Source organism: Mandrillus leucophaeus, unplaced genomic scaffold (genome assembly GCF_000951045.1).
Source record: "Mandrillus leucophaeus isolate KB7577 unplaced genomic scaffold, Mleu.le_1.0 Scaffold742, whole genome shotgun sequence".
NCBI classification, from domain to species: Eukaryota; Metazoa; Chordata; class Mammalia; order Primates; family Cercopithecidae; genus Mandrillus; species Mandrillus leucophaeus.
The window spans coordinates 458,334-484,765 of NW_012108053.1; the positions used below are offsets into that span (position 1 = coordinate 458,334).

The 26,432-nt window shown below is 38.9% G+C and overlaps 1 protein-coding gene across 1 annotated transcript in view; it reads left to right on the plus strand.

Moving 5' to 3' along the window:
* The first annotated feature begins 13,483 nt into the window (after window positions 1-13,483).
* Window positions 13,484-26,432, plus strand: part of SMC2 (structural maintenance of chromosomes 2) — a 62,809-nt gene continuing 49,860 nt past the window's right edge. The window contains exons 1-9 of the mRNA XM_011966104.1: window positions 13,484-13,757; window positions 14,241-14,469; window positions 15,071-15,220; window positions 17,318-17,440; window positions 18,531-18,569; window positions 18,974-19,084; window positions 19,271-19,315; window positions 20,881-21,114; window positions 21,337-21,486. Of these exons, the coding sequence (XP_011821494.1) occupies window positions 14,302-14,469; window positions 15,071-15,220; window positions 17,318-17,440; window positions 18,531-18,569; window positions 18,974-19,084; window positions 19,271-19,315; window positions 20,881-21,114; window positions 21,337-21,486 (1,020 nt within the window). The 5' untranslated portion in view covers window positions 13,484-13,757; window positions 14,241-14,301. The remainder of the gene's footprint in view (window positions 13,758-14,240; window positions 14,470-15,070; window positions 15,221-17,317; window positions 17,441-18,530; window positions 18,570-18,973; window positions 19,085-19,270; window positions 19,316-20,880; window positions 21,115-21,336; window positions 21,487-26,432) is intronic.

Sequence of the window (26,432 nt, forward strand, 5' to 3'; positions counted from 1 at the left end):
TTTCTGACAAATATTTGCTTTAATTACCTATTATCTTTAAACCAATTAATCAGAGCTCTTATGTATAAACATCACACACACAACACATGTAAATATGCAGACAGACAGAAAATTCAGTACTTTTAAGATTTTCCATTTGCAAGTTTCTTAATTGGATTGCTGGCTTTAGGGTGGAGCCCTTGGAGGAATAGGACTGGGAAAGCATGCAGTTTCCAGGGCCTAATAAGCAGGCACAGCTGGAAGGCAAAACAGAGCCCCAAAATTAAGGGTCTCATTTTTATACTAGATCCTGGATCTCCGAAGAAAAGAGGGAATTAGGCATGAGATCATGTCATTTGCAGGGACATGGATGAAGCTGGAAGCCATCATTCTCAGCAAACTAACATAGGAACAGAATACCAAACTCCACATGTTCTCACTTATAAGTGGGAGCTGAACAATGAGAACACATGAATACAGGGAGAGGAACAACCCACACTGGGGCCTGTTGGGGAGAGCACCAGGATAAATAGCTAATGCATGTGGGGCTTAATACCTAGGTGATGGGTTGATAGGTGCAGCAAACCACCATGGCATATGCTTACCAATGTAACAAACCTGCACATCCTGCACATGTATCCCAGAGCTTAAAGTTAAATTTTTTAAAAGAGGGAATCAACCCATCTCCCATGGGAGTCTTATCTCTCAGTGGGGAATGGGGACAGTTTCAAACTTTCTAGGTGGCCAAGAACATGATTCTCTAATCCAAACATGCAAAGTGCCAAGTATCCCCCCCATAACTGCCATTAGCCTCCCCAAAAGTATATTTCCTACCTATTTATTACATACCAAAACTCTCTCATAATGCAAAGTAATTTCTGATACCCCAAAAGTCAATAATGTCAGACATCACAATGCAAAACAGAGGAGAGCCTTAGATTTTGAGAGGGATCTATCTGATTTCAGTTTCTGGGTTTTCATGAAGAAAGCAGAGGTTTTTCCCCAAACAGCGTCTGTGGTGCTTCCTGTTTTTCCCAAGGAGCCTCAGGCTGTTAGAGCTTGAATATACACTTTTAATGAAGCTGACTTTTAACCATAGCATTCTTAAAATAAAAAAAAATCTCATTATCAGACTCTAGCCAGGCAAACAGCAAATACTTCTAGCTTTTGAACTTTACCAAAGGTAACCTCCCAGGTACTCAGAAAAAGGAAAATTCAAGAAAGGAAGTCAGAAGTGGTTCTACAGCACTGGGCAGTCTCCATTGCTTTTCCCAGAAGGAGTCTAGAGCAGCCAATTTTGAGCTTGCAAAGCCTTTTAACTGCTCAATATAATTTTTAGGGGTATGATATGAACCCCAAAGTTCCTGTCCTCTGGATGACAGAGACAAAGAGGAAGTACTGCCACATGGTTATAAGGTCAAACTCCCAAGAACATAAAACAAGACAAGAGGGAAACTTCAGTTTTGCTTTTGTTTTGTTTTGTATTGTTTTGTTTTGTTTTGTTTCAGGGACCTGAAGCAAAGTTTGTAAGTGACCAGTTTGATGGGCTGTCTTGAACAGCAGTCTTACAGGGTGTATTAGTCAGGGTTCTCTGAAGGTACAGTACTAACAGGATAGATGAATAGATGAATGGAGAATTTTTAGGAGAATTGTCTCACATGATTACAAGGTGAAGTCCCACAACAGGCCATCAGCAAGCTGAGGGGCCAGGAAACCAGTCCCAGTCCCAAAACCTGAAAAGTAGGGAAGCTAATAGTGCAGCCTTCAGTCTGTAGCTGAAGACCCAAGAGCTGCTGATGAATCACTGGTGTAAGTCCAAGAGTCCAAAAGCTAAAGAACTTGGAGTCTGATGTTCAAGGCCAGGAAGCATCCAGCATGGGAGAAACATGGAGGCCAGAAGACTCAGCCAGTTTAGTCTTTCCACATTCCTCTGCCTGCTTTTATCCTGGCCAAGCTGGCAGCTGAATAGATGGTACCCATCCAGAATGAGGGTGAGTCTGCCTCTCCCAGTCCACCAACTCAAATGTTAATCTCCTTTGGCAGCACCCTCACAGACACACCCAAGAACAATACTTTGCATCCTTCAATACAATCAATTTAACACTCAGTATTAACCACCACATGGGGGCTTAAGCCTGTATTCTATCCTAAGGTACACCTTCTTCTGACAGAACAATATGGAAAGACAAATTTATAGGACAAAGTACCCCAAATTCACTACAGCTTAAGACGAACTTAATGGAAAAATTCTTTTTCCTATTAATTAAAACTTCACAAGAAATAAACAGTGATATTTACCATTCCTATAACTTGTTTGCACAGACAGGCCAGCAGTCTGAATGGTAAGAACCTTACCGTTTTGCTGGCATGCCAGGCTTCTGAGTTCCCTTTCCCTGAGCAGCCCTAGTGACTTGTCTTGTGGCATCATAGCCCAAGGGGTCAAACCACAACACAAAGGAAAATCACCTTTTTCCATTTCATGAAACCATAGGCAAAAGCCTCTCAATTTTGTAAGATGTCACCCAAGAGATTGCATGGGGTAACCAAATTAACATTTTCCAAAACAGCCAGAGCAAAATACATGTGACAAAACATAGATATTAGCCACTCTGCTTAGCACCCAGTATCAAACTGGCAAGGCTCAAACATGACCCTGGTTGGGCCTTGTCATCTTTGATCCACTCAAAGTGGTGTGGAATGATCTTCCGACCAGGAGTTTCAACATGTGGTCTCTGAGCAAACTAAAACCACAGACAGTTGCCCTGAGTAACAGAAAAGATAGAAAAGGAGAACAGCATTGCCTGCAGCAGGGTGGGCAAAATGAGGAGCTCAGGGAGGTCAGAGAAAGACCCATCCATTGCAGAATCTAAAGTTCGGGTGGCCAATTGTCTCATCAGCTTTCAAATTTTCCCCATATCCAGTGATCCTATATACACCTAATCCTGTCACCCACAGCCATCAGCAAAGAGTGCAAGGCAGATTAATCCAAAGAGTGTAACAGTTAATATCCTATAATGTCAAATCCGTTTTTAATCAAGAGGGACTTCTAATCCCCTTAGGGCCCTAGGAAGGACTCTAACGTTCCTAATTTGGGCCTTGAATCTAAGTTCCATCAAGTGTCCTTGCCTTTTATTAAGAGAGGCCTTTAAGCTGTCTTAGGAGAGACTCTAACTCTCCTAAGTTGGGCGTCTAACCCAATTCCATCCTTTAACCAGGTAAAATGGTTCCTACCACTTACCCAAAGTCATCCAATTGGTGCTCTAATCTATTTCCTTTGGATAGGGAGTCTCCTTAGTTTAATCACTTTGTGGTCACCAGGAAGATGTTACCAGAAAAGGGTCCTGATCAAGACTTTAAGCGAGGGTTCTTGGACCTCATGCAGGAAAGAATTTGGGGTGAGTCCATAGAGTAAAGTGAAAGCAAGTTTATTAGGAAAGTCAAGGAATAAAAGAATCGCTACTCCATAGACAGAGAGCAGTGGCATAGGCTGCTTGACTAATTATACTTATAGTTATTTCTTGATTATATGCTAAACAAGGCATGTATTATTCCCTAGTTTTCCAGGAAAGAGGTGGGCAATTCCCAGAACTGAGAGTTCCTCCCCTTTTTAGACCATAAAGTGTAACTTCCTGACATTGCTATGGCATTTGTGAACTGTCATGGCACTTGTAGGAGTGTCTTTTGGCATGCTAATGCATTATAATTAGCACATAATGAGCAGTGAGGACTACCAGAGGTTACTTTTGTCCCCATCTTGGTTTTGGTGGGTTTTAGCCAGCTTCTGTACCACATTATTTTATCAGTAAGGTCTTCATGGCCTATATGTTGTGCCAACCTCCTATCTCATCCTGTAACTAAGAATGCCTAACCTCCTGGGAATGCAGCCCAGCGGGTCTCACCCTCACTTTGCCCAGCCTGTATTCAAGATGGAGTTGCTCTGGTTCAAATGCCTCTGACACATCTGTGGCTGAAGTGGTTGTCCTGGTGTTAATTATTGAAGGATTCTGCCAAGGGGTAGGGAAATGTTAGAGAGTAAGTGTCTGGGCTGTCAGGTTTAACTGTCCTTTTCCCAGTAGAAATCCTCCCTACAGAATCAATCTTTTGTTATCTGTTTTAAATTTTATTTTTCAGGGAAGCAATGTTTTTATACTTTCAATTAAAATTATTTGTACATACATTTTATTTCCTCATGAGACCTTAAAAGTACTTGAGATAAAAAATTTAGGAAAATCAGTAGAAGCCTTAATTTTCCTATTTGCAAAATGAGTGGCAATAACTTTTCAAGGGCCCTTTTATCCATATTACTTGTTAATTTTATACAACTCAGCCTAAAATTATAGGATGTCACAATTCTAGACAGGTCGAGTGTCCTTAATCTCTGGTTTCCATATTAGTTTGCTGGCTGATATGCTGCCTATATCTTTTTGTTATTTTCAGGTAAAATAACTGCTCTGGAAAAGAAGGCAAGAAAGTAAAACAAGGCAGTTTCACCACACCTATCACCAGGAACTCAGGGGCAATTTGACTTAAAGCAGCTTGAAATTTTAAAAGAAAAACAGAAAATGCAATCTGTTTTCTCATTTGTTCGGTTTCCTCTTTAAACAAGCACATTCTATCTCGCTAAAGATTTCCCCCTAAAAAGAAAACACATTGCACAGCTTGACCTATAATTTAAATCACAATTAAGCTTCCAGTTAGAATGTATCTTCATCATAAATCTACTGTAAATCCCCCAGTGTTCTGTTAAATTCCCTGAGCCTCTCAAACAGCAGGACCCCCGTTTTATTTTCCCTAGTTATAAAATGTTGGATTATAGCTTATTTATGAGTTTCATGAATAAGAAAAATTTGATTGCCATTCACAGAGAAATTCTCACCAGGTTATTATATTCCTGGATCCTATTAATAGAAATACACAGACTAAAAATTACTCCAAATTAGTCATTCAACTAGAAATGCTTGCAAGACTTCTTTGTATAAAAAGAAGATGCCACCAAACAGCACTATTAAGAACATTTCCTCCTACTGCTCCTGGTCATCACTGCTACCTCTGCTAAATCCAATCTGCTTTTTATAAACATTTATAAATCTACCTTTTAGCCTGCTATAGCAATCCTTCCTGAGGGACATTGCTTTTTCACTAGGAATTTACTCCTTATGAGCAGTGCCTAAGCGGTTCAGATTTTATGTTCTTGACCTAAATCTGGGTACCCATTATAAATCCAAACTCGACGGAGAATGTCCAAGCATCTGGTGAAATGGGTCATCTGGGGTTTCAAAGATTTGAGGGCTTCCATAGTCACATGGAAAGGACAATTACTTGAGGCATGAAGACTGATAGGTACTCCCAGGGTAGTGTAAAATTGTTGTATAAAGTTCTGCTTTATAATCAATAAAATAAGAATTGATATTTACTACAATATAAGCTCCATACAGCAGAAATTTTTGTAAGCACTCAATTATTTGTTGAATGAGTGGATGGACTTTCATCTCACCTCTGCTCTGTGATCAAAGCCTAGTTCCAAGATCCACCTTCTTCATCTATGAAAAGGAAATTACATGTATTACATGAAGTAACTTAGGAAATGTGTATGGAACTAAGTATAGCACAAGTATAAATCAATATTTTAAGCAATAAAATTACTTTCTAATAATCATAAATAATTCAAACTAAGTCTAAAATAAAAGATTATTTAAATCCTTGAAAGGCAACAATGGGGAAAACTGTTGTCTAAAAATTGCAAGCATTTTCTTTCTCTTAAAATGTGAAGGATTAAATTTTCAGGCACAAAAAGCTTTTGTTTTTGTAAAGTCATCTGAATGGATATTTATTTACACAAATGTAGAACGATGGTTCCCAGTTGCAATATACATATTTTAGACACGTAGCAGCAAATAAATGAACTGCTTTGCTTTATATTTTAACATAGTGACATTAATGTAAACAGGTTTATTTTTAAAATATCTTTCTTTTCCTAGCATAAGGACAGAAAGATGTTTTTATTACGTATGTACCTAGACTATTCCATGCCTTACATTACTGCTTGTCCTTATGAAATTGCATGAGTGTTTTCCCAAAGAAGTTGCCCACAGGAGACTGGGAGAGGATACTGGCAACGGTAGAAAAGACTTGGAGACATGATCTTCATCATCTATTGACAAAGGACATAAAGAGAACATGATTTGGACTGCTGAAGCCTCACCTGAACTCCACTGTGGATTTCCTACAATTGCTGTTATTTAAAAACACATCATCTGATTCTCAGAAATGTATTGATGCCACACATTATCATGGTCTGAAGACCCTCAGGAACCAAAGCACAAAAACACACTCTTACGGTGGGGTGGAGTTTGGGGAGAATGGACTATGGGGAGTGGGGAGACCAAAATCGAATGCACAGAAGTCTATGAATTCCCCATTTCCCACCTACTTATAATGGGATAGAAGTGGGAGTGGAAGTCAGTGTGTGGAGATAAGGCCAGCATGGGAAAGGGAAGAGAGAGTGATCAAGGTAATTCCTGAGTTTCTATGCACATCAATGTTTGATGGAGTATGCAGGTAATTACCTAGGAACTTAAATATCGGTAAAAATAACAACAAAACAACAACAAACTTTCATCTGAAAAAATCTGGAAAACAATAGTTTCTGGTTTGGAGAGAATGACCATTTTTATAATCTTTGTATGTTCATGTAGTTGCTCATCCCTTCAACTAGCACTTATGGAGCACAACTCTGTATCCAGAATTGGACTGGATGCTGGGTTTATAGGCACTTATAAGGCAAGACCACTGACATCAAGGTGCTCACAGTGGGAGACAAACATATAAATAAATGCATGTAACAGGAGTCTGTGTAATTAATAAGATAATACAAAGGAGGGTTAGTAATTATACCTCGACAGCAACTAAGAAAGTGGTAGCTGAATTAGATTCTTTCAACCCAAAACTGCAGCTGTTCATAAAGCATGGAAGATTGTTTTTACTTTACTGGCAAAAAAAAAAATTGCAACCAGAGGAAAATAATATGGTGCTGAGAGCCCTCTGAAGCATACAGCTGGCATAAATATTCTGTGGTACATTCCTTAGCCTACTATCACAGTGGTCACTGATAATCTTATACAAATAGAACATGTTGATAACAGGTTTTTTCTTAAGTTTTCAATATTAGATTATTGAGAAATGATCACTACAATGAACTCACTGAACCTTAAAATACTATTTTGTGAAATATATTGTATATTTTCAAGTATTTTTTCTTTTTTAAACTATTCTTTTCTTGTACCTTAATGAGCAAGCAGAAAATGAAACCCCTGAACTTATTCATATTCAATATTTGTTAAGTATCTACTATGTGACAAGCACCAATATGTATCACAAAGGTACGTCACAATGGGAATGGAGGTCAGAAGAAGTGTGGATAAAGGGTTAAGGGATTATGGAAGAGGCTGTAAGTAACTTAAGAAATGGATCAGATTTGGGGTTTAAATACATGTAGAAATACACAAGGGGGAGAAGTGAAGAGTCAAAGGATATTTCAAGTTCAGCATGTGCAAAGAAAGAGATGGAGAAGTGAACACCGATGCTTCAGGAATGATGAAAAGTTAAGATGGTGCATAAAATGCTCCATAACCTGCCTTCTGTGGATCTCTTACACTAAATCTTGATACTTCTTGCATCATATGTTATGTTTATCTTCTGTGCCATTGCCTGTGCAATCTACTCTATTTAGATGATTGCCTTTCACTCTTCATTTCTCCTGGGTAATGTCTTTATATAAGCCTTCTCCACTCAACTATGGATTCCTTGGAGACAGGCACACATCTTATTCATCTTTGATTCCCAGCACATAACACAATTCTTGGCACAATGCAGGCATTCTATAAATGCCTGTTGAATCCATTGATTCATCTATCCACCAACAAAGTTAGTGAGCACCTTCTTTTGTCATTGGTTGGTGCATAAGTTCACAACAGTTAAAAAAAAAAAAAAAAAAGGGACATGGTAATCCAAAGAAGAGAGGTTAGAATTAACTTTGTGTGTAATTTTCACCAAAGGTTTATACAGAGGGAAGAGGTACCATTTTTATATAGAAACATACACACACACACACACACACACACACACACACACACACACACACATATATATATATAAAAACTTTAGAGAGGGCAGAGTCTTGTTGAAGTAGAAGATTAAGTTAAGATATATTTGTTGACTGTAGAGGACTGCAGAGTGGTATAAGAGGTAGTGGAGATGTTAACTGCAGAAGCAGTTTTTGTTCTGTAAACCAAAAATTCTGAGAGTGAAGACTCTCTTTGAATCTAGTAAGAATTGAGTTTGGTAATAAAAAGGAACCAGTTGGAGGAGGATCAGGCAGATGTGTGTGGATTTCAAATAAAAAGTAACAATGGACCACCATGACAAGGAGAACTATGAAATGAGAATAACATTTGAGGAACAGAAGCCAATAATTATCCCCATAAAAGAAGGGGTATGACAAAGCAGAAGAGAGGTGAGATAGGTAGCTCTGGCTATTAATCAGCATGCAAGTGATAAAAGCCAAGGATAGCTGGAAAAACAGAAAGAAACAAATATGAAACAAGTAAGAATAGAACTTACTTTATGAGTAGTACATGAAAATTTTTTTTTAAAAAAACCCTCTGTCACCAGGCTGGAGTGCAGTGGCACGATCTTGGATCACTGCAACTTTCACCTCCTGGGTTCAAGCGATTCTTGGGCCTCAGCCTCCCAAGTAGCTGGGATTACAGGCACGCATCACCACACCCAGCTAATTTTTGTATTTTAGTAGAGATGGGGTTTCCATGTTGGGGCCAGGATACTCTTGATCTCCTGACCTCCTGATCTGCCCACCTTGGCCTTCCAAAGTGCTGGGATTACAGGCATGAGCCACTGCGCCTTGTCGAAAATACTTTCTTAAGACCTAGTACCAGACTTCATTAGAGAAGTAATTACTGGTTTTTAGGAAAAGTGACTTTGAATATGGAATGTGAGCTCTGGAAGGAAGACTCAGGAGGAGCAAAACAAAGATCACTAATGTTCTTCACGAAAAGTAAATGAGAAGGCCTCCTTCAACATGGTTGACTGAGCTTTCCTTTATAAACTCATAGAAATAATGGATAAAATATATAATTATTGTTATATAAATCATATACAACCTTAAAAACAAAAAACAACAAAAAGGAAATTCTCAGTGCCCGAAATAAATTTTAAAAATTGAATAGCAGAAAGCAGAACTGATACTTCGGTAACCCTCCAAAATTTTATACTTGGCCATATGCCTCAGGAACCAGTAGTTGGGTTTTAATGTCCAAGCACAAGGCTAAGCTTTAATGAGGCAGGTGAGCTGGAACTAAGCCCTTATTTAAAACCTAGAGCCTTAGGAATAGCCAGCCACTAGAACTGGAAAAAGGTAATCTACTAGTCTGGGGAAGCGATGAAGAAGTTTGTTCTTTGGGGCTTTGGATAGGGAGAAAAAAAGAAAAAACATAAGGTACCTATGAGAAATCAAAACCGCAGCCCTGCAAGAGATATAAATTTATAATATTTGCATAAGTCAGGAGCCACAGACTGAGAAATTATCATTTGAAAATGCTTCGGATCTTTAAGAGCTACAGTATGCTGGCAGAAGGAAATGCATAATTGCTCTAAAGGGACTCTTTTGCAACTAAGGGCATAAGAGAGTCCCATAAACAAAACCACCCACCGAAGAAGAGCACCACATGAGGAACTAAATCACCGAGTAAGAGTCAGTGGAGGTTGTCAACAAGAGTTAGGAATTGAAAAGCTAAAAATAACAGAACTAACAGAAAATAAAATAAAGACATATAACTTGACTAAAAGGGCAAAATAATAGAAATCATAATGAAAGAATAGGCAGAATTCACAAAAAAACAAACAGAACATGTATTTTGGAAAACAATATTGTCATTGAAACGAAAATGAATGGGTCTAACCAGATCCCACCGGTGAATGAATATAATAACTTTGTTTTCTATTCCTCATTTTAAATTATACTTAGCTGGGTTTCTTTGCAAGTTTGTCAAACAGTTTATATTTGGTGAACCCACAGTTCAAATAATAACGCGTTAGAAATAAAATAGAGTCATGCGTTGCCGAACGACGAGATACGTTCTGAGAAATGCCTCATTAGGCAATTTCATTGTTGTGCAAACATCATAAAGTATACTTACACAAACCTAGATAGTATAGCCTTATGATCCTAGACTATAAACTTTTCTAGCATATTATGTACTGAATAATGTAGGTAACTGTAACTCAATGTTGTGTTTGTGTTTCTAAACAGAAAGGGTAGTATGCTGCACTATCATGTTACAACATCACTAAGCAATAGGAATTTTTCAGCTCCATTATAATCTTAAGGGACCATAGTCATACAATGTAGTTGGACGTTGAAATATTATGTGGTGCATGACTGTATTCAAAAAGTGTTGCTAGGCCCCTGCCCTCCAGCCTGAGACAGAGTGAAGCTCCCTCTCTAAAAAAAAAAAAAAGTGCTGCTAGTCAATACAATGTAAAAATATAAACTGTCATTATCAATTCATTCCCTTGAACCTAAAAATAGCGTCTCAACAAAATGAGTCTTCCTTACTTCTGCGGGAAAGTCCTTTTTTTCCTGTCCTTTGTTCCAAGGAGAAAGGATTCACTCAGGTCCTTGTGAGAAGAGCTTCTTTAGCACTCTAAAATTAGAAAAGTATACCCTGGACAGAGCCGGTTCCTTCTAGTTCCCTAGGATAGTAGAGCACCAAATTTTTCTCCTAGGTCTTGCTTTAGGGCTGTATGTGTGTCCTTGCTAGTACTGATGCCTTCCATATAAGGACTCAGACTCCACTAGCTGCCAGATTTCCGCTTGAAACACTGCCTGCTAATGTTGAAGCTTTCAAACGATTTTAATCCATGGCGATGAAGCAAGAACAGTGTTTTCTTTAACTGCATCTACCCTATACTCTCTCTCTTTCTACCCCTCACATCTCCAAATGAGGGGGCTTTACTGGCTTTGCGCCTTGTTTCCACTCACCTGTGGTGATCTCAGGAGGCAGAGTTTGAAGTTAGTCATCAGTGATTTCCTCAAGTCCATTTGTCCTATATTTAGCAGCAATTCCTTAGTGGTTCTGGCATGCAATGAGACTAAAACTGATAGAGATCTCCACCTTCATAAGCATTCTTCATTTTGATCAATGGTCTTAATGGGAGTAGTTAGATCTGCACATTCTTCTAACCACCCAGAAGTCCTTAACCAACAACAGTGCATTTGTATGTTTTCATCCATTTGACATAAGTGCATCAGCTAGTTGTTAAAGTGCAAAGACTAACAGTCTGTCTTCACACATATTTCCATACCAAGAATCACTTTATTTCACAACTTGACTACGTCCACATTAGGATTTGTTGGCAAATTAAAATTATTTACTCACAAAATGATAAACGGAAGGAGACACAGCTGAAAGTAAATGTGTAAGAGTTAACAGAATCAATACAATTGAATAGCTGTGGAGCCTAGGGGATGCAGGAATCAAGGCAGACAAAGATATCTGCTGAAGTAAATTAATGTTAGGTCACTACCCATGGTTGACATCACAGAAATGAGTAAGCATATCAGAGTAAATAAATGAATCCTTTCTTAAACAAAAAACCCATAAAACTTATTTTACTCCCTTAACGAGAAATATTTTCAAAATTTAGGCCCATTCCTGGTAGATTAAGACCAGTTCAGATGACTGCATTGCCATTCCAGGGCCAAGAAAGCAACTTCAAAAACACGCCCTATGCTATGGTCTAAATATGTCCCTCAAACTTCACATTTTGAAATCCTAACCCCCAAACTGATGGTTTTGGCAAGTGGCCTCTTGGGAAGTGAGGAATGGGAAGAAAGGAAAGGCCCTTATAAGATAGGCCCAAGGGAGGGCCTCTGCCTCTCCACCATGTGAGGACAGGGTCAGAAGGTGCTATCCACTGAACAGAAAGCACTCCTTCCTAGACACACCTTGTTCTGTGACATTCCAGCGTTCAGAAATGTGAAGAATAAACCTCTGTGGTTCATAAGCTACCCAGTCTATGATATTTTGTTATGGAAGCCCAAAAGGATCAAGCCATCCCAAAATGGCATTGTCCACACCATGTTTTTGTACCTCACCTAGAAAAACACCATACCCATTCGGAGTTAAATCCTTCCTAAATCTTTAGTATCAACGTGCTTGGAAACCTAAGTAATGCTGACACCTTCTTTCTTTCTAAAGAACAATACATACCAATTAACAGGATCGGTGAATAGTACTAGATTCTATGCATGGAGCCTAGTATGTATTTAAAAGCATGCAATCTGGAACTAGACTGGGAACAAATCCCAGCTTACTAGACAAACTGCTTAACCTTTTACTTGGACTCATTCAACTCATTTGTAAAACGAGGGCAATTTCTGATTTCACAGGGTTGCTACGAGGATTTTAAAAAGCCCCTTGGAACATAGCCTAACACTCAGAACTCAATAAATATGAACTGTCTTAAAAGGTTTCCAGAAAAAATCCCTGACAGGTTAGGTAGGCTTATCATTACAACGCTTTCCAGTGTAAGGGAGGTGAACAGCTATTTAGCACCACACAACTCCTCTGGACTCAGAACAGCTCTCAGTAGACTACGATCCCTTCCCGACGTGAAAATTTCAGATAAAAAGGCTCGGCGAGGTCCGAAGGCAGCACGGGACGGAGCCAGGACGCGGGCCAGAGTCCTCCGAAGGACTGTGCCTCTCCGGCCCCACCGAAATACAGCTTTTACTTTGCAGCAATCTGAGCCAACCCGAGAAGATTCTGAGGCTTCCAAAACAGAACCGACAAGAACACTCAAACAATGCCTCTACACCTCCTGACTCTGTCGCTTTGCGTGAAGAGTAGTAAGCCGCGGTGAGCACCGCCCAGAACTCGAGAAGGCGGAGTCTGCAGGGCGCCGAACGCTGACTAGAGGACCCGAGGAGGGGCGGGGCTGACGAAGCGCGAGGACCTGGGGCCGAGGTGTGGGGCTGACCATAGCGTGCCTGACGCCGGTGTGAACATATACTACCTGCTCTTGTAGTGCCCAGGCCCGCGCCTGGGAGTCCCCGGAGCTGCCATTATCGAGACTCTGCGTCCTATTGCCCTGAAGCTTTAATCCTTCGCGTGTAGGGGAAAAATGGAACCCTAAAGACAGGCAGCTCCTAGGCACCAGCACAGGAAATAAGCAATGGAGGTGGGGTCCTTTGCTCGCGCCGAAATTCAAAGGAATAAATAGTTCCGGCGCGGGTGTTGAGAGCGGTGCGGCAGGTGTTGTAGCCGCTATGGTGAAGTTCTCTTCGTAGCAGCCGCGGCTAGAGAGTTGGCCTGCTCCCCGCCTTTGTGACCCGGAGGAGCTTTTGGGGTGCGTCAAGCCCTGGCCTGAGGCAGCGGTGAGGCGTGTGCGTGAGCACGGCCGGTTGGGCCCGGCCAGACATCCTGGCGGGAGGCGGGACGCGGGGGCTATGGGGAGGAGGACTTTAGGTGATCCTTAGAAATAAAGGCTAGTTCCTATTCGGCCTTGGAGTAGGGCGAAGAGGTGTAGACAGGCCTCAAGAAGCGAAGTAACAGCCTGAGTAAAAGCAAGACGTTGGAGAATATGAGATACATCTCATCCCTAGTAAATACTTAAATGACTTCCCCTCCTCCCGGAGTCAAGCACAATTCGGGGATGCAATGATGGACGTAGGTGAAGATACTACAGGAACTTACAGACAAGTAATGACCGTCTAATACCAGTTTTAAGTACCATAAAGGAAAAAGCCCAGTGAAGAAGTGTGGAGAGGTGACACAGGGAGGTCAGGGAGGACTCCAGTAGGGTGACACATTTGAGCAAAGACGTGAGTGCAGTAGAGAGTAAAGCTATGTCAGTATCAGAAAAAAGCACATTGTGGGCAAAGATAATGGGGTATGAAATAATCCGTAGTCTTTATTAGCTAGAGAATGATGAAAGTAGAAGGCAAGCCTGGAAAAACAGGTGTAAGAAATAGTTAAGACTTCCCAGTTGAATGGTTTAATTTCCAGATGGTGGCTAACTCTGTTATATTTTTGAGTGGATGAACGATGTCTTTACATCAGACTAGATAGTTTGTCAAGTGGCTGTTTTATTTCTATTACCCTATCATTACCGTTTTTGCCTCGTGTTCATTATGATTCCAGGTTTACATTCCACTTAGGTGGTGGTATTTCTGTTTCGTACAGAAGTGGTTTGTGGCCTGTTTGATTCCTGTCAGAGGTTTGCTGACCCAAGACAGTATCGAAAATGCATATTAAGTCAATTATTCTAGAGGGATTCAAGTCCTATGCTCAGAGAACCGAAGTCAATGGTTTTGACCCCCTCTTCAATGCTATCACTGGCTTAAATGGTAGTGGAAAATCAAACATATTGGACTCCATCTGCTTTTTGCTGGGCATCTCCAACCTGTCTCAGGTAAAGTGTAAACTTTCTGATTTATTTGAATTTAAGTGGGCAGGAGAATCCTCCCTGAACTTTGGAGACTTAACAATATTCTCTTCATTTGTGTTTTTATACTTTTTGTAAATTACACCTTACTGTCACCTTTTAAGGAAACTATTATTACTCCTTTAGATGAGAAAATAGAAACATAGAGATGTTTATGTTGGAGATGTTTATAAGTAACAATGCCTCAAAACTCAGGCTTTCTGACTGTAAAGTAGTCTCATTCCAGAGTATTTTCAACCCTGTGTAATGATGCCTTTTCAAATCCTGCTAATGGATTGAATGACTAGTGAAAATCATTGGGACTGTCTTTCCTTATATCTTGCCAAGTAACTTTTTGTTAAAAAATGAATAGGAAACAATTCAATTCAGAGTTGAAAAGGTTCTATAGAGAAAAGTGTCCATTTCAGGTTGTTACCTATTTTCCTTGCCAGAGTGTGCAGCTGCCTATCCTTGTCTGCTTAGTGGACACTATGTTGGTGGGTTTTCCAACAGCAAGGAATTCATTTTTAGTGCTGCTTTGTACAGTAGGGAGTTTTGTAATTGATACACTTTTCTTCTTTTATTTTAGGTTCGAGCTTCTAATTTACAAGATTTAGTTTACAAAAATGGGCAGGCTGGTATTACCAAAGCCTCTGTGTCAATCACATTTGATAATTCTGACAAAAAGCAAAGTCCTTTAGGATTTGAGGTTCATGATGAAATCACAGTAACAAGGCAGGTGAGTGGCTATTAAACATTTCGATATCTTAAGACCTTTTATGTCTGATGTGGTTTTTGGCCCTATGCCTTTGCAAAACGTGCTAGAGAAAGTTGATGAGCAAAATTTGTGCCTTAAATTCTGACTAGATTCCTTAATATCTTCCTTACATTAAAATTTTGATCATGTACACTCTATCACTAAGAGAACTGAAAAGTTACTCATCCGGTATAAGCACTCAGCTATGCTGAAATCTTAAACCATACTTGAATCTTCTCTGGCTGTTCTTGAACACCTGTGTACTTGAGATCTTGCAGTCTTCTGAGATAACCCATTCTGTTTTTGGACAGGTCTTACTAGAAAGTTACCCCTATAAATTTTGTCAGAGTCTGCTGTCTTCAAATTTTATTCATTAGTCCTAGTCCTCTTGAGAGCACTAAGAGCAAATCTGACTTATTCCCTACTTCAGTGTTCAAGTGATCTGCAAGCATATGTGTTTTAGTTCTAAGTGAAATCTTACCAGGTCTTTCATTGATGTTTGTTCCTAGTTCCTTCACTTGCCTGATTATACCAGGTATGCTCCAGTTTCCCTCCCTGCCCCTGCATTCATCTATCTATCTTTTAATGACACCTTAGATTGAGTGTACTAAAATCGGTCTAGTTAGAGTTATTCTTTCATTTTAGATATTCTACTTCTATTTTTCTCAGTAGAGCTTTTTTTTAATGTCTGTTATTAATATAGTCAGGCAGTGTTTTCAGCTTGTCAAGGTTTTTTGTTTTGTTTTGTTTTTTGTTTTTTGTTTTTTTTTTGAAGACGGAGTCTTGCTCTGTTACCCAGGCTGGAGTGTAGTGGCACCATCTCAGCTCACTGCAATATCCGTCTCCCAGGTTCAAGAGAGTCTTCTGCCTCAGCCTCCTGAGTAGCTGATACTACAGGCACCTACCACCACACCTGGCTAATTTTTTTTTTGTATTTTTAGTAGAGACGGGATTTCACTGTGTTGGCTAGGGTGGTCTCAGTCTCCTGACCTTGTAATCTGCCCGCCTCGGCCTCGTGAGCCACCGTGCCCAGCCCAAGGTTTTGTTTTTAAAAATGTGGTCAACTCCCATTTACTGTCCATCTTATCATTTATCACTTACAGATTTTCTCCTCTATTTTAATGGAAGCCTCTGATTTAAAAAAAAAAAAAGAAATATAGGCTAGGTTAGGACAGAATCCTGTTCTGTGTCATTAGGCATCCATCAAATATTTATCCTTTAGGAACTGTCACTAAGTCTCTTACTAATAATCTACCTAATTGTTCCTGTCCTCATTCAGGCTATAAACTTGTATCTTCACCAAAATTATAAAGTTTTTGTCAGAGAGGTCTCTTCAAATACATTAATATATGAACTACCAACCTAGTAGTCCTGTCAGGAAAATAAATGAACCACTATATATTCAATGTTTATTAAATACTTGATGTATATTGGGTGTTCTTGAATGTACTGGGATGTAGTTAGAAGAGTGAGAAACAGAACTTGTCTTTAAGGACCTCAATCTGGTAGGTGAGACAGTCATACCCAATAAATGACAATTTAAGTGTGATAGTAGAGTATGGTGTCTGAGATGACTTAATGAAACCATACTGAAGCTCTGTGATTACCCTTTCTTTTAAATGGTCACAAATCATGTCTTTATTAATAGCTTTTTGAATCTTGTCAAGAATTGATGTCAGGCTACCTTGTCTGACTTCTGTTCCTGTTGAAAAGTAGAGAAAGCCTCTGTAGAAAAGTTACAGAAAGAAGGTAACTAGGAAAGGAAAGTATGTTTTACATATACTTGGAAACATAAAGCTAGAAGGTAACCTTGGAGACCTAGTCTGGTGCAGGCCAGCGTAAGAGGCTTGTGTGTAATTGCATAATTAGTTAGCAAAAGTACTTGCATTAAACACCGGTTGTCCTGACTCAAGTTAGTGTTTTTAGCCATGTCATACTTGTTCCACTATTTATGCAGAATTGGTTTTGTTTACTGCTAGTTGGACAGAACAAATAAACGTAAGCTAATATGCTTAGTAATTTATCCTAGCTCAAGGTGTGCATGTACATGAATATTTTTAAAATTGCTTTCTTTTATAGGTGGTTATTGGTGGTAGAAATAAATATTTAATCAATGGAGTCAATGCTAACAACACAAGAGTACAGGATCTCTTCTGTTCTGTTGGCCTTAATGTTAACAACCCTCACTTTCTCATCATGCAGGTATTTTGTTTGAGGTCTTTATGTCACTTTCGTAATAGTGTTGACATGTTTTACATTTAAGCAGTTAAAATAAAAGTACCATAAGTTTTGGATTTTATACTTTTTATTTACTATTGTGCTGTGTCTGGCCATCTGTTAAGAAATGTGATTTAGTTACTTGCAGTGATATATTCTACTGTATTGTAGACCTTTGACTCCTCTACAATGTTTAGGAGTAATTTTTCTTGACTTTTTATGTTGTCACTAAAAGAACAATACATGTTAACTGTAAAAAAAAGAAAAAAGAAAGCAAGCCATAATATGTCCTTTTAAATTATTGAATTAATGCATCTTAGTATTTCAAGTATAAAAGTTTGAATAATTTGCTTATTTAGAGACACAAATGAGGAGTAAAGGCTGATTTTATCTTACATTTACATTATGTCATTTGACCCATCCAGCTATCGTTTGAGAGAATTACAGTAAAGTCAATGGGAGCATCTCAGTGGGATCAAAATAAAAATATTTCCACTACACACCTTCAGAGTTGAAAACTTACTTTTAAGTGAATCTACATTCTAGTAATACGATTCTCTGAGACCTGGGCATGCAGGTGTTTTGTTTTACTTGTTTTTGGTAATGAATGAATTTAATGGTTTACTGGCATTGATATAAAATATTTTATTTTATTTAAAGCCTAGAAGTATGTCATCTGTTTTGTGAATTATCCTGGAGGGTTATCATTCAAATAAATTTTAAAAGTTTATTAATTATGCCACAATTTCTGTTTATATTTACGTGTTTTAAAATTGAATATTTCTACTTACGAATGTTAACTGTCTCAGAAACATGGTCCTTGTTAACTTTGTATCATTTAATGAATTATTTCATTTGTATCATTTCCTAACTTCCATAATTTGTATCACTGGTAAGTGGGAAAGTTAATAGTAAAGTCCCAAAATTCTAGAATCATGGAAGAATTATAAAGGAAAGATCCCCAAAGATTGGTAAAAGGAGATAAAGCAGCTTCAGTCTAGATAAACATGAATGGCAGTACAGATAAACATTTTCTGTAATTTGTTATCTTAGTAAGTTTCCATTTTATTTTCAGGGCCGAATTACAAAAGTATTGAATATGAAACCTCCAGAGGTAAGAGTACTATTTATGGACATTAAAAATAGTTGGTATAGATATTTAATCTTTCAGACAATTTTTAAATATTATTAAAATTTTTTGAAACATTGTTTAGGAATGATTAGTAAAGACAGTTGTATATTTGTGTAATGTTTGGCACTGTGCCCAGATATTAAAATTGATTTTGATCGTGTAAAGGAGTCTTACTCAACTGGTGTTTCATGTCAGAATTCATTCCTACAGAATAAGCCTACAGGAAAAGATTTGTGTGAAATTACTGTATTTAACTTTAATGGTTCATTTGGGCCAAATTTTGATAAGATGTTTAGTGAGGTCAAGGCAAAAATGTTATATTTAATGTAAATTCCAGTTGGACACATTGTCTTGGATACTAAACGTTAATAAAATTGTCATTCCAGATTTTATCCATGATAGAAGAAGCAGCTGGAACCAGGATGTATGAATACAAAAAAATAGCTGCACAGAAAACTATAGAAAAAAAGGAGGCTAAGCTGAAAGAAATTAAGACGGTAATTTAATTCATATAAAACATTTTTGGAGAAGAATGTAATTTTGCATGTAGAGTTTTTGCTGTAAAGAGGGAAAAATTTTTTTTCTTGGTTCAGTTTTCCATAGCCATCCATGCTACTTCTCTTTCAAATACATTTTAATAGTACTTTACATGCTAAAAATACTGATTTTTCTTTGTTTTCCAGATACTTGAAGAAGAGATTACTCCAACCATTCAAAAATTAAAAGAGGTATATTCTGTATATTTGAGGATAATCTATTAGAACGTCTTTCAAAGTCAGCGATGTATCCAAAATCATACACATGGTGATACTATTTCTTGGGGTTTTTTTCCTGCGATGAGATAAGGAATTAGAGTTGGCAGTCCATAATTGAGCCTTCTGCTTGCAGAGGATATATACTTATCTACTGAGTCATAGGATATTGGAGAGTAATATTTATAGTTTCAGAAAATGTTATGCTGAATTTTAATACTTTATTGAAGCTAAGCAAGTCTGGATTTTCTTAGATAAATAGGATTGACTGGAACAACATTTCTTAAAGATAATGGCACCCTTAGACACCCTCATTGGTAGAGTGAACAATTTCCAGGATAAGAGGGGCTATCACTATAATTATTGCTGTCAAGGTATTTTGTAAGCAGAAGATGTTGAAACAGAGGATTGGGTTTTCTCTATAATCTTTGCTGCTCCTGATATCAAAAGACATGGCAGTATTTCATGAAAGAATACATTTATGAGCTACATTTTCGTTTTCTTGAGACAAGTCTCACTCTGTCGCCCAGGGTGGAGTGCAATAGTGTGATTACAGCTCACTGCAGCCTCCACCTTCCAGTCTCAAGGAATCCTTCCACCTTAGCCTTCTGAGTAGCTGGGGACTATAGATTCATGCCACCACACCCTGCTAGTTTATTATTTTTTTGTAGAGATGGAGTTTCTCGTCGTTTCTTAGGCTGGTCTTGAAATCCTGGGCTCAAGTGATCCACCCACCTCGGCCTCGTGAAGTGCCGGGATGACAGGAGTGAGCCACTGTGCCCAGCCAAACGACGTTTTAAAAGATATCCATTTAGGAATTTATTAAATGCTCATTGAAATTTGGTACTACTCAGAGCTGTCTTGTGAATCCATATAGTAGTGTAGATTTTACTGGAAAAATTGTGGTCTTGAAGGTACCCTTTTTGTATGCATGATTTAGTAGAAAACACTAGATCAGGAATTTAAACTTAGGTCCTCGACTTGATTTTGCCACAATTTCTTCCTAAATCTAACAACATGGACAGATCATTTCATCATCCTGAATTTGATTTTTATGTGTAAATTAAGGATTTTAGTTATTACTTTGTCTGGTCCCATTAGGTCCTTATGGGAATCATGTTTAGTAATGATGTGAGCAAGTGCTTATAGTAGTGCTTCAAAGAATATTAGAGTAGGCATCTTGGTAATACTACTACAGAATCTGTGTAATAGTGTATCATTGGTGGGTGTGTAAGTTGTCTTTAACAGACTTATTAACACTAGCTTACGAACTTTATGTCCATATTTCTTTGTTAAGCTCAGCTGCCCAATTATTTGTTAGAAGAAGTAGCCAAATAAGATTCACTAGAGAAGTTATAATGCTATCTGAAAGTCCTGACTTCTAATGTTGTGTAAAGTATCCTACAATTTAAGATGTTATAATTGTTTAATACAGGACAAAATCTATTGCATCATGTAATGAGAAGTTTGATACATCTTGCATAATTAAATTTTTTTTAATACAATTTTGAGTTACTATTTTTTTGCAACTTCCCTTTCAGGAAAGATCTTCCTACTTGGAGTACCAAAAAGTGATGAGAGAAATAGAACATTTGAGTCGTTTATATATTGCTCATCAGTTTTTGCTGGCTGAAGATACCAAAGCACGCTCAGCTGAGGAGTTAAAAGAAATGCAAGATAAAATTATAAAGCTTCAGGAAGAATTGTCTGAGAACGATAAAAAAATAAAAGCACTTAATCATGAAATAGAAGAATTGGAAAAAAGAAAAGATAAGGTCTGTACATATGTATTAGAATCGATAATATACTCTGTGGAAAACATACTACATTTTGGTAACTAGGATTCAGTGGGCATGGTCTGTTGTATTGATTTCTTAATCTTATAGTAAGATAATGAAATAACTTATAAAAAAGTATTTGATACAGAACTCATACAATAAAATGACAACATGAGCAAATTTTATATAAATGACTGACTTGGCTGCATTTTATTACAGGAAATTGGAGGTATACTTCGATCTTTAGAAGATGCTCTTGCAGAGGCTCAGCGAGTTAATACTAAATCTCAAAGTGCATTTGATCTCAAAAAGAAAAATCTGGCATGTGAAGAAAGCAAACGCAAAGAGCTGGAAAAAAATATGATTGAGGTAAGTGAGCTTAATGTGCCACTAGTGCCACTTGTAGACAAGTGTATAGTCTCACTAGTGTACATTTATCTATTCCATTGAATATTTAGTGAGTGTCTGCTATACGCTAAGTACAGTTGTTTGGGCTGGGGTTACAACTGGACCAAATGGTCACAAGTCCTTGCCTTGTGGGCGTTCATTCCATTGGGGGAAATGATAATAAAAAAAATAAATAAAACGTGTAACATGTTATATAGTGATAACTGATGTGGAAAAAAGGTAAAGCAGGGAAGAGGATTAGGGGTGTAGAGGAAAAAGGGTACAGTTTGGGATTTTAAGTTCGGTAGCCATTGAAGTAAGGTAGAGAGTAGGGAGAACAGGTTTGATAAGCTTAAGAAATACAGTGTGAATGTAATATGCGTGAGGAGCCTGTTAAGACATCTTGAGTAGTGATGTTGATTAGGTACTTAAATATATGAATAGTGAATCCAGGCAAAAATACAAATTTGGAGGGATCATCAATGTATAGGTGTTATTTAAATCCATGAGACTAGATAAAATGATCAAGGCTGTAAGTTTATATAAGAAGGTTGGAGCCCAGGGATACTTTCAATATTTGAATGTTGGGATAGTTCAGCATTCAAAACAGATTTAGTAGCGTGAGGAAAATTAGGCGAGTAAATTGTCCTGGAGTTCAGCTAAAAAAGATATTTCAAGGAGGAGTGTCCGTGAGTACCTGATTAGATTGTGTTCATACTCTGACAGAATGAAAGCAGAAAAAAGAAAAGTGACTATAGATAACTTTTTGAGAAGTTTTCTGAAAGAAGGAGAAATAGGGAGCTAACAGGAGAGTAATACAGAAGAAAGAGTTTTTTTGGCTTGATTTTACATGGGATAAATCAATTCTATATTGACAGAAAAGATCCAGTAGAAAAGGCGTCATTTGTAATTCAGGAGAGAGAGATGGAAGAGTTGTTAAAACAGGGCCCTTTAGTAGCTGAAAGTAGGATAGGAACTAACGTATAGAGGTCACCTTCATGAGAACTAGGAATAGGTCATCCATGGTAACAGAAGAGTCAAGTATATAGTCTCATATGTAGGTAGATGAGTAGGTGTGTTTTTGGAGCTTATGGCATTTCTTTTGAGGGTGATTCTGTTGTCCCAGTGAAGATATACATTTGCCTTTTCACTGAAGAAAAATTAACTTTTTGAAAATAATTTCTTTATATTGCCCTGTTAGATATTTTTGCAGAGAAATACAGTGGTTGAATTAAGAAACAGGAGGAAAATTTAGACAAAATTTTGAAGCAATATGAATGTGATGTAGCAGTCTGTGTTGTGACATCCAACAACTGAAATCAAATCACCAATTACTTTTTTTTTTTTAAGGTTTTGTAAAGCTCTAAATGTGTGGGCCTGCCTTGTTTTGGGTTCATTTCTCTTTAGTCTTGTCATGTCCTTAAGCTTCACACACTGATTGCTCCTTTTTCATCCTTCTTTTCTGTATCCCTTATTCTTCTAGATCTCTTAATGTTAGTATGCCCTAAGGCTAGCACTCTGATATCTTTTATAAATGTTCATGACATAGGTGGTCTCATCCAGGTCTGTAACTCTAAATATCATCTATATGTTGATATCTTCCAAATCTCTAAGCAGTCTTAACTCCCTGAACTCTTTGAAGCAGGTTTATTGTATGCAGGTTACCAGCTTGTCTGAGGACAGCAGACGGAACACATTCATACACAACATTTTATGTGAAATGGATTTATTACTTATTGATAGGCAACAAGGGAAAACAGAAGTCTAGGATTCATTGCAAGCCAATCCCCCAAGGCTCAGAAAAGCTGCCTAAGGTGGTTACAATTTCATTTGCATGTGCCCAACTTGCACAGCAGCTGAGGGACCCCAGAAAACAGCCTGCTCTGGGTTTATACCCTGGAGTAACATGAGACACTGGGCTGAAGCATTGAGATTCTGTTTTAGGGCAGCTGGAGAAGCAGACAGGAACAGTCCTGGCTGTTCCAGCCATTGCCTCCCTTTCTCGGGATATTGCATTATCAGCACATTCTACAGTTATTCTTGAGAACTATAAGCCAGAGAGGGGAGAACTGGCTTAGTCTAGTGCCACCTAAGGAGTTGTCTTGTAGTTTATCCTCCAATCTAGGTTCCCACACTAGCAAAGCTAGTCCTTTTATTATGCCCACAGACTTCTCTGAATCTGAAGGAGAAGGAGGTTTGTCTTAGATGGATATAACACTCTGACTGACGTAATCTCATTGCAGTATTGTTGAGCCATAGCCAGAATACATTTCACTGTGCCCAGGAGGACTACAAGCAGGATGATCAGGCCTGCCTGGAGCACTGACTCAGCCCAGGATCCCAATAATCCAGATATGAAGTTGTTAAAGAGGTCAAAGAAGGATCCTTCAGACCTGCTTCCAGATCTGTATTTGTGGCTCTGCAGTACCTAAGGTGTTTATCTAGGTACAGCAGGAAGCGTTGGCAACCACATACGCTCTTTCCACTTGTGCTAACAGATTTAGAGCAGTTGTCTAAAACAACCTTCCCAAGGGATATCTGCTGGGCTGAAAAGCAATGTTATGTATGGTACCGAAGATTTTATAAAGCACTTAAACCGAGAGTCAGTAAAACCTCTTGGTAGGTCCTGAGTAAATCTGTTGTACAGCTTTAGGCTGCTGGCCCTAGAATGCATCTCATTTCTAGGAGTGATACGTAGGGGCATCCCCCAGCATACCCAACGTACAGGATCCCACCATCTGCCAGCTTTCCAGGCCTGACATCGCCCATCTTCTGTTTGGGTCACTCCTACACTGCCCATGGAAAATGATGTAGTCCTTGGCAAACGTCTTTTTTTACCTGGACTCCAGGACAACTTACTGGCCTAATTTTCCTCACAGTACTCAATCTCTTGAATGTTGAACTATCCTAACATTCAAATGTTGAAAGTATCCCAGGGCTTCAGCCTTTTTATATAAACTTACATAGCACCGTTTCCCCCGTTTTACTGTTCAGTGACCCCATTCATGGGTAGGGAGGCATTAGCGTTTGCCAGCTAAATCTCATTAGTGGTATAGTTGCATAAGTTCAATTTCCCCCATACAAAATTGTTCATGAAGCTCCTACACAGAGGGCTTGCACTAGTTCATTGTGTTTCCTTCGTCACCAATGGGACACACCCATTGAGGTTATGTTATGTTTCATCATGACATTTTGCCACAGTTAAGTTAAAATGGCATTTTTGGCACCCTTTTATGTGACAGATGCTATGTCCTCTCATGGAAGCCAGGGGTTGGGGTCTATTGACGTACACTGTGACATTAGGAATGCTAGGGTAGTTCACTGCTAGCAGGACCAGATTGTCACTGTGGGCTATGACAGAAAGTTCCTGGATATCATGTCTAACATCTTATGTTACCCACCATGGCCACAGCTTGGGAGGTGTTTTGCTTCCAGGTCTTTGCTGCCACATCCTTGTGGAAAAAGTGTATTGACAGGTTAGTGCTCCCACCTAACACTCTCCTGGGATCTCAGATGTTCCCACCTAACACTCTCCTGCGATCTCAGATGTTCCCGAGCTATCATAGGGATTGGGCTATACATTGCAGTGCTGTGTTTCCTTTGTGCTAAAGTACAGTGTTTAAGTCCATAATGCCCTAGTCAGATGTTGGTACCACCTCACTAACAGGCCACCTTGATATCCTTCAGTTACTTTATGAGTAGGCTATTTCATTGTTTCATTTTCGTTGCTTCAGTTTAGCTCCATTGGCTTGTGAATAACAGGGTGCATGGAAAGTCCATTGTATTCCACAAGAGAATGCCCATTGTCATGCTGGTTGGGCAGTGAAAGATGTTCCTTGGTCAGAGTGAAATATGATGAAGTATAAAAAAAAATGACGTTTCTTTCAAGGGTAGCATCAGGGTCCATATGAGTGACATATATTTGTCGCTTTCAGAAAGCATGTCCTTGTTTCCACAGAGGGGATTTTTTAAAATTTTGTTTTATTTATTTATTTATTTGAGACGAGGTTTCGATCTTGTTGCCCAGGCTGGAGTGCAATGGCGCGATCTCGGCTCACTACACCTTGCATTCTGCCTCCCGGGCTCAAGCAATTCTCCTGCCTCAGCCTCCCAAGTAGCTGGGATTACAGGAATGCACCGCCACGACTGGCTAATTTTGTATTTTTAGTAGAGAGAGGGTTCCTCCATGTTAGTCAGGCTGGTCTCAAACTCCAACCTCAGGTGATCTGCCTGCCTCAGCCTCCCAAAGTGCTGGGATTATAGGTGTGATCCACCATGCCCGGCCCACATAGGGGATTTTTTTTTAACAGTCCAGTCACTAAGTTGCCCTTCTGCTGACCAGATGGCTAGGCTGTTGGCAACAGCCTATGACTTGGTGAAATGTAGCAAGATATGGCGATGGGGTGGCCCAAATGGACATCATCACTGCATGTAGTTTGACCCATTGATCATAATGTCCATGTTCAGCCTCAGTCAAAAGATGACCACTTATTGGCCTGATGGTGGCTACAGTCAAGAGGATCCCTCCTGTTTTGTTTGATGGAACTTTCAGTAAATCACGCCATACCATTGGTAGGCACATCTCAGAATCTTAGGACCCAGGGAGCCAGAGGAGAAGCCAAAGCATCCCCTGTGGGTTGTTTGGACCCTTCTAATAAGCAAGCCATTTTTTTCATGAAGCCCCCTGGTCCCTTGGGGTTGCAACTGGGCTTGATTTCAAATGTACCATTTCTGTATGATAATCAAGCTCTTTTGAGTCTGCTCCAATTCATTGATAGGGTTTTTGTTGTTGTTGTTAGCACCCAAGTGTGGGCAGTTTAAGTCACAGAGTCACATGTAGTGCTCTAGCCTTAAGACACACAGTGTCCACCAGTGCACAACAGCAAGCAAAAAGTTACGTTCCAAGAGTTGTATCGGGTGGCTGCCTC